Source organism: Tachysurus fulvidraco, chromosome 11 (assembly GCF_022655615.1).
Source record: "Tachysurus fulvidraco isolate hzauxx_2018 chromosome 11, HZAU_PFXX_2.0, whole genome shotgun sequence".
Taxonomy (NCBI): Eukaryota; Metazoa; Chordata; class Actinopteri; order Siluriformes; family Bagridae; genus Tachysurus; species Tachysurus fulvidraco.
Genome location: NC_062528.1, coordinates 7,046,583 through 7,058,083, shown reverse-complemented (window position 1 = coordinate 7,058,083; position 11,501 = coordinate 7,046,583). Strand labels below are relative to the sequence as shown.

Here is an 11,501-nt window from a genome sequence, read left to right as displayed (position 1 = left end):
TCTCAGTGGTAAATATGGATGATGCTTACCAATAGCACGTGCCCAAGAAGCTGCGCGTTCACGTAATGTTTGCGTTACGTCATGACCTGTCAATGTCCTAGTGCACGCGCTATACGGTGTATGCACATGAAAATATAAACCGAACAGCTGTTATTTTAGTGCTTGTGCACTGCTATTACACTCATATCTTTTCGTTCTGCAAATGCACACTGTTTTTTGACCTAAGAGAAGGAGGACTGTTTATACAGAAGCTTACTCCAATGCCTATTTCATATTTACATATGTAATCAGATGCATGCTCACATGATCTAATATGGACACAAAGACCTGTTCTGTCAGGCCTGTGATCTTACATGGTGTTCTTGCTAAGGTTTGAGATGTGATATGGAGCCATTTTGTCCTAGCAAGCTTCTGCCTTTGTACTACTACTGATGCTCCTCCTATCGTCTGGTGTTCCTTTAGCTTTGCGTCCTTGAAATGTCATTTCATGTAAGTGAGGATGGAGCTAAGGATGCAATATATGACTTGTCTGTATATGACACCGTCTCAGAGGCATCTGAATAAACTACAGGAAAGAAAGAGATTTAAAAAAAATACTAAAACGGTAAAAAAAAAAAAAAAAAAAAAAAAGTAAGTTACAAAAGCAATATGTAATTTCAGTATGATATCAGAAAGCTGAGTAATAGTTAATGTCAATACCTGAGGAGTATTTATATCTCCAACTCTTTAACTCTGAGAGACAGAAGGAGGAAGAAATCATTCTCTTCTACCATTTCATTCTAGTAATAGATTACTACTGTGTGTGTGTGTGTGTGTGTGTGTGTGTGTGTGTGTGTGTGTGTGTGTGTGTGTGTGTGTGTGTGTGTGTGTGTGTGTTTGTGTGTATGTGTGTGTTTGTGTGTATGTGTGTGTGTGTGTGTGTGTGTGTGTGTGTGTGTGTGTGTGTGTGTGTGTGTGTGTGTGTGTGTGTGTGTGTGTGTGTGTGTGCGTGCGTTTGTGTGTATGTGTGTGTGTGTGTGTGTGTGTGTGTGTGTGTGTGTGTGTGTGTGTGTGTGTGTGTGTGTGTGTGTGTGTGTGTGTGTGTGTGTGTGTGTGTGTGTGTGTGTGTGTGTGCGTTTGTGTGTGTGTGTGTGTGTGCGTGTGTGTATGTGTGCATGTGTGTGTGTGTGTGCGTGTGTGTGTATGTGCGTGTGTGTGCATGTGTGTGTGTTGTAAATATTAAAAAGACCCACATTTGATGTGATGTATTAAACTTTACTTGTTTATGTAGTTTTAAACAATGTCAGAAGAAATGTGGAGCAAATAAGGCAGTGACAAGATTAGGTCTAATGATCTGAATTATTATCATCAGTGAATCCCCTTCTTGGCGGAAGAGGTCAGGCATTCTGAAATGTACATTATCTATCATTTTAATTTACAACTTGTCGTTATGTAAAGAATTGTCAATGTTTTGCAAACACTAAATTCAAATAGGGAGTATAGGGAGTGGTGGGATTAAAAGATTGGAATCATTCATTCATTCATTCATTTTCTACCGCTTATCCGAACTACTCGGGTCACGGGGAGCCTGTGCCTATCTCAGGCGTCATCGGGCATCGAGGCAGGATACACCCTGGACGGAGTGCCAACCCATCACAGGGCACACACACACTCTCATTCACTCACAGATTGGAATCAGTGGGGCAAAGCTGAGGTTTTTTTTTTTTTTTTGCATCTACAAAACTAAGCACTTAAAGATTTTGATGCTTTACACTGTATGTTTGTATATGTTGACTGTCAAGCACAGCACTCACGCGTTCACATGCGTGCATGCTTTATTGTGTTTGTACTCTCACGCCACTGTGTTTGGCGGATTTATATGTGTATTATACTGTTGCATGCTTTTTATATCTGTGCTTTTGCTTTGCATGTTTCAGTTAGTGGTTTGTATTATTTTTATCCCTCTTTCTTTTGCATGGTTATTATTTAATTTTATAAATTTTATATTTGTATTTTGTATTGTATATTTGTATTTAGGGTTAATTTTGTAACATACAGTACGTTCTAGGGAGTACAGTTGAAAAATTGCCTTTGGCTAACCCTGGCACATTTACAGTAATGTTTTATTAATGTGCACTGTCGCAATTTAAAAACAAACAAACCAAAAAACAAGCAAAATAAACATCGCAACATGTATACACACCCCTCTGTCTAGCACTGTTAAAGAGGGTCTGTGGCATCAAGGCTTTTAAATGGTTTGTTTCTGTATATGTATTACATAAGTCATGTCAGTATGACTCACGGAAACTGTGTCATGTTTATATGTAGCATGGAACATGTCCATATTCTATACACCTTCTTTAACAAGGAGACAAATAAGGACAGGTGTCTGTACTGACATTGCATGAGTGTACAGTGAGCTGAGTTTGTCAGGTTTCTACACATTTGAAATGTGTATAGAAATCTACCTATACAAAATCATCAACACTTACATAGGAGCACCTGCATGTATCCCCTGTTCATCAAGTGATCAGCCAATCATGTTGCTGCTGCACGATGCAAAAACCATGCAAATGATTCAGAGCTTTCCACCAATTTTGTCCATTTCCTAATTGTTAATGAAGGAAAGCATTGAACTTCTGGTCTTTTTAACACACAAGATTAATTCCTAGCATAGGTTGCGTCAGAGAGGTGCTTCAGCATCCCCAAGAAAGAATAAAGCGCCTCATAGCACCCTCAAACATTTTATTTCCTAAAAATGATAAAAAGACTGTTCTAATTAATAACTTATTTAATAGTTTAAAAGAACAAATGAAATTAAAACATTTCTGTCACGTGACACATGTTGAGCTGTTTCTTGTGCCAAATAAGTGCCCTGGTAATTCTAATTCAGATTTCTAGAGAAAATTAGAATATAAAACATAAGCCCAAGACCTACAGTATTTTGCAAATATAATTTACAATGGCTGCCCTAGCCCTGTAAATAAACCGGCGTGCGTTCACAATTCTCCTGCCCCCCTTTCCTAGCCTTTACACACAAGGATGTGAAAAATAAAAACCCATTGAGTGGCAGTTCTGTGGGTGGAAACACCGTAGTAATGACAGAGATCTGAGGGAAAAGTTGTTCAACCAGACAGGAAGACTACAGTAAATCAAATAATCTCTCTTTACTGTTCTGTTCTGAACAGAAACGCATTTCAGAATACAAGTGCTAAAGGTTGATTGACTACAAAAGCAGAGAATCACCAGTATTTATTATCCCCAATGAGCGAGCCTGAGGTGAATGTGGTGAGGAAAATCTCCCTTAGATGGAAAAGGAAGAAACCTTGAGAGGAACCGGACTCAAACGGAACCCATCATTATTTTTGGTGGAGGGTGTGATTATATATTTATGAGGAGGTTGTTGTCCTCCAAGACCACATGTAACTGGCATCTCCTCTTTGTATGTCTGAATATTTCCAACTGTCCAACTGGAGCTGGTACATCTCTAGATGTCTCAGGATCCTCACATGGTTGGCCTCATCTCAGTAAAGGTCCAAAATCTTCATGACATGGAATACAATCAAAGCTGGTACAATTTCTGGATGCCTCGGGATGGGTAGAAAAAAGAGAAGCAGTGCAGAAGAATTAGCGTAGCTTCTGTATAATATTATCAAGCACTAGATGATAATATGCATGTACTAGAGATTATGGGAAGTATTATGTGTACACATGACTAAATGTAGATTTTTAATCTACATTTAAACTGGGAAAGTGTGTCTGAGCCCCGAACATCAGGAAGAGTATTCCAAAGTTTGGGAGCTAAATACAAAAACGCTCTACCACCTTTAGTAGACTTAGATATTCTGGGAACTACCAGAAGTCCTGAGTTTTGTGATATCAGAGAGCATGATGGATTGTAACGTGTTAGAAGACTAGTTAGATACATGTGGGCTAAACCATTACGAGCCTTGTACGTAAGTAGCAGCAGTTTGTAATCAATTCTAAACCTAACAAGTAGCCAGTGTAGAGATGATACAATTGAGGTTATATGGTCATATTTTCTTGTCCTGGTAAGAACTCAGGCAGCTGAATATTGGACTAATTGTAGCCTATTTATTGAAGATGCAGGGCAACCACCTAGTAATGCCTTACAACAGTCCAGTCTGGAGGTCATGATTTCATGAACTAGCTTCTCAGCATCAGATAACAATAGGATGTTTCTTAGCTTGGCAATATTTCTAAGGCTATGCAATGGGGTACCTTTTCTGTAGTCCCAATAAACTAAACCAAACTAAAAATAATGCTCAGCTTTTGCAATAAATATTAAATGGTGTTATTCTAGACATTATAATGAAATTGTACACGTGTTACAAATCACTGTATTAACTTTCACACCCAAGGGCGCCATCTTGTGGCTAAGTCAAAAAGGACGCCTGAAAATGTATTGAATGCAAGCCATTTCCTCATACAAGTTTCCCCTTAATTAGTTAACTTTGTGGTTGTTTTACACTTAATAGCTCAAACTACACAGGAATTTCTTATTGATTATATTATGTATGATGTTAAGTGTGAGTAACAACACATTATTCTGAAAAGTGAAAAGAAAATCTTTACTGATAGCAATGCTGTCCATTTTGGCCTTTATTCATGTTAATATATATAAAACCTGAGATAATTTTTTTAAAACTGAGCTCAAATTTAAATAATAATAATAATAATAATAATAATAATGATAATAATAATAATAATAATAATAATAATAAAAGAAGCAAAAAATGACAGATTTCCTGATTAGCAGATTACAAATGAATCACGTCAAAATCCTGACACCTTTCCAGAAATCAAGTGAAAGGTAATCATTGCATAAAATGTTACTAATTTGTGAATTACTGTATATGACCCCTTAGACAAAGTGACTCCTTAGAGTCACTTAAGAGTTTCTTCTGGTTTGACTCCTGATGTTTGCTTCTAATTTTTATGGTTATTGGACATTTGTGAGCAAAAAACTGCTTTTAGACAAAATTTTTAGTATTAAAATGAATCATAAATAAATAATAAATTATAATAAATCATAAATAAATAATAAATTAAAATAAATCATAAAAATGATATCTTTCTAGTTGTATTACTGTAACTCGCAGCTGTTATGTTTGATAGGTATTCACTATCTTGTGTTCACAAAGTAGACGTATACTTTTATACGAGTTTGGTATTAACGCAAATCTAACGAATAAACCAGCCACAGACACACAAGTACACTCTCATGTATTTTATTATATCAAAATACAAAAATTTTAGAGAGTTATTAGATGGAACGAAGCATCGGAAAATGACAACTTAACATAACCTGCTAAAATGTGCATATCTGGGCATCTGGTGATGTAAACAATGCTATCCGAACTGCTCCACTTTATATTAGCTCAATTGGACCATCTGAGACAGCTAAGAAACACAACATCCTAAAGCTCGGAAACTCAGGAAAGGCTTTCTACATTAGAGATATAATGTGGTTCAGGTTGGAATGTGACCGCATGATCTCGAGGACAATATAGAGAGATATTACAGGAACATTTTCCTTCGTGGCGGATAATCCCAGACATACCGATAAATCACTTTTAAATTCTGCTCTTATTGTCCAAAAGAGTTAAATAGTGGAGACACACAACATGATTCTGATAATGTTATACAGATATGAGACACCATTAACATTTATTCCTAGCAGCAGACATGAAGAAGACACACCAGGCACCAAATCCTACTGTTTTACTGGGCATGTGATTTTTTTTTTCCTTTTTTAAAAGTCCCTGTCTGTACTGTACTGCGCAGTATTATTCAAGGACCAGGAATTTGAGGCACACTGCATTATAGTGGTATCAGTCAGTTTGGCTAGCAACATGTCCCAATTTTCTTGGAGAAAGTTCACTTGTCTTAACAGCAGTGGCAGAAGAGTGAAACAATACAGTAGAACAATATTTTACATAAGGCTTTGGTTCAGCACCATACTGTTTAAGAATAATACCTGAAATAAATCAGACCTACCAATGACACTTGAATGAACTTGTTCAATCCTTCAACTACAAAAAGAAAGATACAAGGAAAAAAGGTCTATTATTGGTGGGTTTTTTTTTTTTTGTTTTTTTTTTGCGTGAAACGTGAACAGTCTCAGTACACTGCATTTGAAGTGGGAAAGGAAAATGACAAAACATATGCCAAAGTCAGCCCAGAATCTGTCTACAGGAAAGAAATTGTAAAAAAAACAACAAACAAAACAACAACAACAAAAAAATAAATCAACAAGAACAAAAAATCTTTACAACACAATCGAAATAAAAAAATAAAAAATAAAAATAAAAAACACAAGATTCCAAATAGCATGATCTCTAAACGTATGAGGTTTAATCTTAAAACAGTCATAAATTAGTGCATAATGTTGTAATACATTCTAGATTCTTAGTGCTGGTAAACATGAAAAGCGATGAGCAGGAAACACTCGAAATGTATTCGAACGAATGAAAGCTGACAAATGTGAAATTAGTAGTTCACGATACAACATAAAAAAGGCTGAGTTTCACACTGTAGAAAATAATTATTATTTAAAAAAAAAAAAAAAGCACACTAAGCAAAGTACAGGCAAACCTAAGAGCCGTTATGACAAATCCGTATGCATGAGCCCTATTATTTCCTAACAAGCAAAAAGGGGGTTTGTCTACATATACAGCATTAGTAATATTCTACAAGAGAGATGCATTAGCTCAGGTCTCCATGCATGTACTGGAGAAACAAAAACAGAATCCAATCAATCAAGCCTCGTCTGAAGAAAGAAATCCTGTCAGCGTGTACAGAAAGGCTAAACCGGAACTGACAGGTTGAACTCATGTGTGTAAAAACCACCATTATATCAAATACTGCATTTGATAGAATTCTCCAGACTGTGTTGTAATCGATATCGATTGCATTGCTAGGTTTAGTCCATGCTCGACAGGACTTTTAACATTTTATTTTATTTTTTTTTAATTATACCCTGGTTACATTTTTAACTCGTTCTGCAAATCGTCATACAAATGCAAATCTGGTAAGCAAATTTCTTCGATCACATCTGAGACCAAACATGTTACTGGAAATGAATCTTTCTAAGCATGCCTTTTTTTTTCGTTTTCGAATTTCTGCAGTGATACAGAATGAGAATGCAAGTGCTTTTGTCTTGTTAGTATGTTATTATTGCTTACAACCCTATTCACTAAAAGACCTTGGTGAGAGGAACAACGGCGGCGCGAAGAGGACTGTACATGAGTTGTCGTGTTGACGTGTGGAACACAGCACCACAAGAGTTCAAAAAGACATAGCACCAAGTCAAAATGAGGATGATGTGCCACGTCCTCGCGCTGTATCTCTGAGTAATGTAAACATGTGGGGGGTTTTGTAGGATCCCTCAAAAAAACGAGAACAACAACAACAACAACAAAAAAACAAAAACGGTCCTTAGCTTTACTAGACAGCTAAAGGCCACTAAATGGGTGTCCTACAATGACTCCCGATATACTTGACATGAAAAGCAGCTTTACATACTGATACATATAATGTATGAGAGGGGGAAACTACAGTATGCCACAAGCAAACACAGACTTGTACAGTCCATCAGCCAACTGATGTGCAGGAAAAGGAAAAGCACTTCTATGCAGTGCTACACTTCTACACTTTCCCTTTTTCCTACCATTTAATCCAATATATTTCTTGATCTTGAGTAACTGGGATATCAGTAAGCATCTCAGAATGTCAACGAATATCTTTACACAGGGTGTGCTTTTTTTTTTTTTGCAGATCACAGCAACGTTCCCGAGCGAAACGGTTTTACCCCCTCCGTGTTGAGAGTCATGCTGTATTTTTACATGTTAGTAAAATATTAAGGAGAAGAGATTATTCTTAAGAAGTCGGTTCAGATGAACGAGTAGTTCAACAATGGGCTTTTCCATAAAATTGAAAAAATAATAATTAAAAAAAAAAATCGATTAAAAAACAAGCTTTAAAAAAAAAGTCGAACAAACACTCTTCAAGCCAAACCATACATTCATCATCGGTTAGAACTATACTGAACCAACACATGCTAATGTTTTATCTTGATGCATGTAGTAAGTCAGAGGATATTAGTGGGCTCTAGACGTGATAAAGCAATTTTTTTTACGTGATTAGATACGCGTCAGTTCGCTAACGACACCTACCTTTGTTTGTACCTCATGAAGATTTACAAATGGATTAGAAAAAAGAACAAAAGATGAGGATAATCCATGCAATTTTTTTCCCCCTAATAAAAAATAAATAAATAAATGGACAAGCTACTTTAAGTAGTTCACTTTGTTAAGTATAAAGCGATCTAGAGAACCTGCCTGTTATGTTTCCGGTGACTAGGTTCATGTTAATTCTCATTGGTATATGTTGTCTTCATTTGTCAGCACAATATCTACTTTACAGTACTGCCTTGGTGTACATATAATATATTCTATGTGGTAATACTTGATATCTCTATCAAATTGATTAAAACAGTTCAACAGTACACTAACAATGCATTTCACGACTTCTACGGACATTTGTGCAAGGGTTGCCAAAGTACAATAGTTACAATACTTCAACTTCGTTAACCTTCGGAAATGTTTGACTTCGAGGAGACACTGAGGAAAAGAGCATCGATGGGAGTTGTAATATTTATCATGATATATTAGTAGGTCTTTTCTTTGAACTGAATGTTTTCCCCCCAACATCTCTCGTATACAAAAGAGAATCTGAGGCGTGAACATGAAGTCGCTCAAAAACCCTCTGAAAAAGGCAGTCTTTTAAATATCTTAAGAGAAAAAAATACTAGCAGTCTAGTGTTAATGTCACCTTTAACATGCCAAAGATTTTTTTTTTGTTGTTTGTTTGTTTACAGTCTCTATACATTTTTTTTCTACCCCAAAAGTACAAAAGTATGTTTTGTATGCTATGTCCAGTCCCCAGTAAGTGTATTAAAAAATAGCACTAATTGTCTGTTTCAAGAATAGACAACAAATAAAAATGGGTTAACATTGCGCTTGAAGAAAATCTGGGCTAAAGCGGATCGATTTAGTACACGTCGATGCACGTAAGAGACCCCTCAGAAAGGTTTAGAATGACAGATCCAGATATAGCAGCAGATCAGTATTGCATTATGATCCAAAGACTTTGTTCTGACTTACAGTTAAGTTCTGTGATCGTCTGTGCTTTGCATCAGATGATTGATTTGATATTAAACTGATGAATAAATCTTCGAAATAATAGGAAATAAAATAAGAACAGCAATTTTGCACACTCTGGATCAATGCTTTCTTACTAGAACAAATAATAATACATATTACCGGCAACGGAGGCCATTGAACTTATAATGCTAGTTTTGCACAAATGATGGCATAAGTGCTGTAAATACGTATGTGCCAAAATTACGTTTTTACTGAGGTATCTTCTGTAGGAGGAAAAGAATAAACCCTGTGTTAATTAGATGTTCTGAGGGACTTACGGTTTTACGATATACACAATAATTTATTCTTGAGTGTAATCTCTAGAAAAAAACTAAATTTGTCTGCAAGTTTGTTTGTTTTTTGATAAATCATAAATGTATTCAAATGATTTTTTTTTGTTCTGTCCTCTATCATTGCTATTTCTTCTACTTGGGTACCTTATTACATACATTTCAGAAGACATATGTGTGTATAGATGAGATTGTGCCAAAGGAGAAGGTGAATAAATCTTTAGGTCAATCAAATTCAATACTGACTGCATATCTACTGTTGAAATGAATGGATCAGTATGCGATTCTCCCACCAATCAGGGCAGAGCTCCGTAGTTTGGAGGTGTTCGGGAGTTCAAACTGGCCAAAAGGGCTTTCCGGTCTTCTTTGGGGCAAGACCAGCGCAGCATGGAACATAAGAGGGGGTAAGGGGTTTTTCTTGGTACTTTTTCCCTCCGCTTCTTGGTGGGAGAGCAGATCTTTTGTTGATGCTGTGGTGCCAGAGATGCGAATTGCTGCTGGGTCTGAGAGGTAGACACATCTAGAGAGAAGAATGCAAAGTGAAAATGTTCCGTATTACAAAATCTGGACACAAAAGTTAGCCACTACAGGCAGGATTAGATATTTAATTATTCATTTCAAACACAAAAGCACCAACGTCTTTTTTTTTTGCTAGTTTGTCCTGTCGGTCACTTTGGGAATGACGGCTATAAGCAAAAAAATAGTACAAAAAGTGCAGGTATTAATAACCCTGTAAAGCCCACTGTTGTAGAATTACACTTTTAACAATTTTTTAAAAAGGCCTGCGAATGTTTTTTTTTTTCTCAAGACGACATTTACAAAGTTAATGGGTTCTATTGTTTGTCCTCATAATGCTATTTGATAGAAGAAGTGTTTATAGGTCCAGTCATCTGGCCAGGAACTCACTCTACCTGCTATATATGGTTGAAATGACAATAAAAGCTTCATGACTTGACTTGACTTGACTTGAACTTCGCGTTGAGCTCATCTCTATTTTTTTGCATCACTGGATTTGTCAAGATTCAAGTAAGTAAAATTCCTCACATATTTTTTTTTCTGTGTTTATTACAATGTCTAGAACACATACATATTTAGGTATTTTTGAAAGCATTAATAAAATTTGATTTAGAGCTTGTTAAGTCCATGTCGTAATTGTACAACGTTGGGCCAGAGTGGGAGTCATAATAGCCTGTGCACCTTACACATAACAAAAGGACACTGCATTTCTCACATGGTCACAAAGTGAAATTTAAACTGTTAGATGATTCATTATAACTAATTTCTAAATGTGCTTTTCTGGTAAATTTGTACTTAGTTTAGATTGGACCATAATTACACACTAGAATAAATTTTGAGTGGCATTTGAAACTCCATCATACAGTATGGAGCAGTATCTGAAACTCCCTGTATCTTTGTAGTTTGTTAGCATAAGTCTGATTTATACCATTTACTAGCTTTACTGATTAGTTTGCACCAAAGTTGCAGGGGGTCTCTTCTTTAAACAGATATTAGTGTCCTATTTTGGCATGCCACACTACAATTAGAGCATATTAGAGCCTCCTACTACAGAGGTCTACCACTATGTGGGAATCACCAAGCACTTTCTCCAGATTCTGCAAGATTAACGTCACACTTTTTAGTGGTCTGAGTGGAGTGATATATATGTCCTGTTTCTGATGGCATTCTTTACACATGTTATACACCATCCATCGAGAGATAAGAGGTGAAACAATATGTCCCATATGTTCCATATGTAACTGTCGTTCTGTGATCCTCGTATAACCTTCAGAGTTCCTTGTCAATGACAGTTCTGCCATATGCAGGTAATTACACAAATTATGATTAAACACCACAAAATAATTAGTATACTCACTTCAGCAATTTGTGTGCACACATGCTGACTTACCACAAAATCACCTGGTGACTCTATGACATAGTATTTACTATAAAAATCAAGATCCTGCAGATGTGCACAAGAAAGTATAAATGTGCTAAACACTGCCAT

General features: G+C 36.2%; 1 protein-coding gene across 1 annotated transcript in view; it reads right to left on the bottom strand.

Annotated features, from left to right (window-relative positions):
• Nucleotides 1–5,215: 5,215 nt before the first annotated feature.
• The window catches only part of igsf9ba (immunoglobulin superfamily, member 9Ba), an 83,493-nt gene continuing 77,207 nt past the window's right edge, over nucleotides 5,216–11,501 (bottom strand). The window contains exon 21 of the mRNA XM_047820881.1: nucleotides 5,216–10,016. Within this exon, the coding sequence (XP_047676837.1) occupies nucleotides 9,793–10,016 (224 nt within the window). The 3' untranslated portion in view covers nucleotides 5,216–9,792. The remainder of the gene's footprint in view (nucleotides 10,017–11,501) is intronic.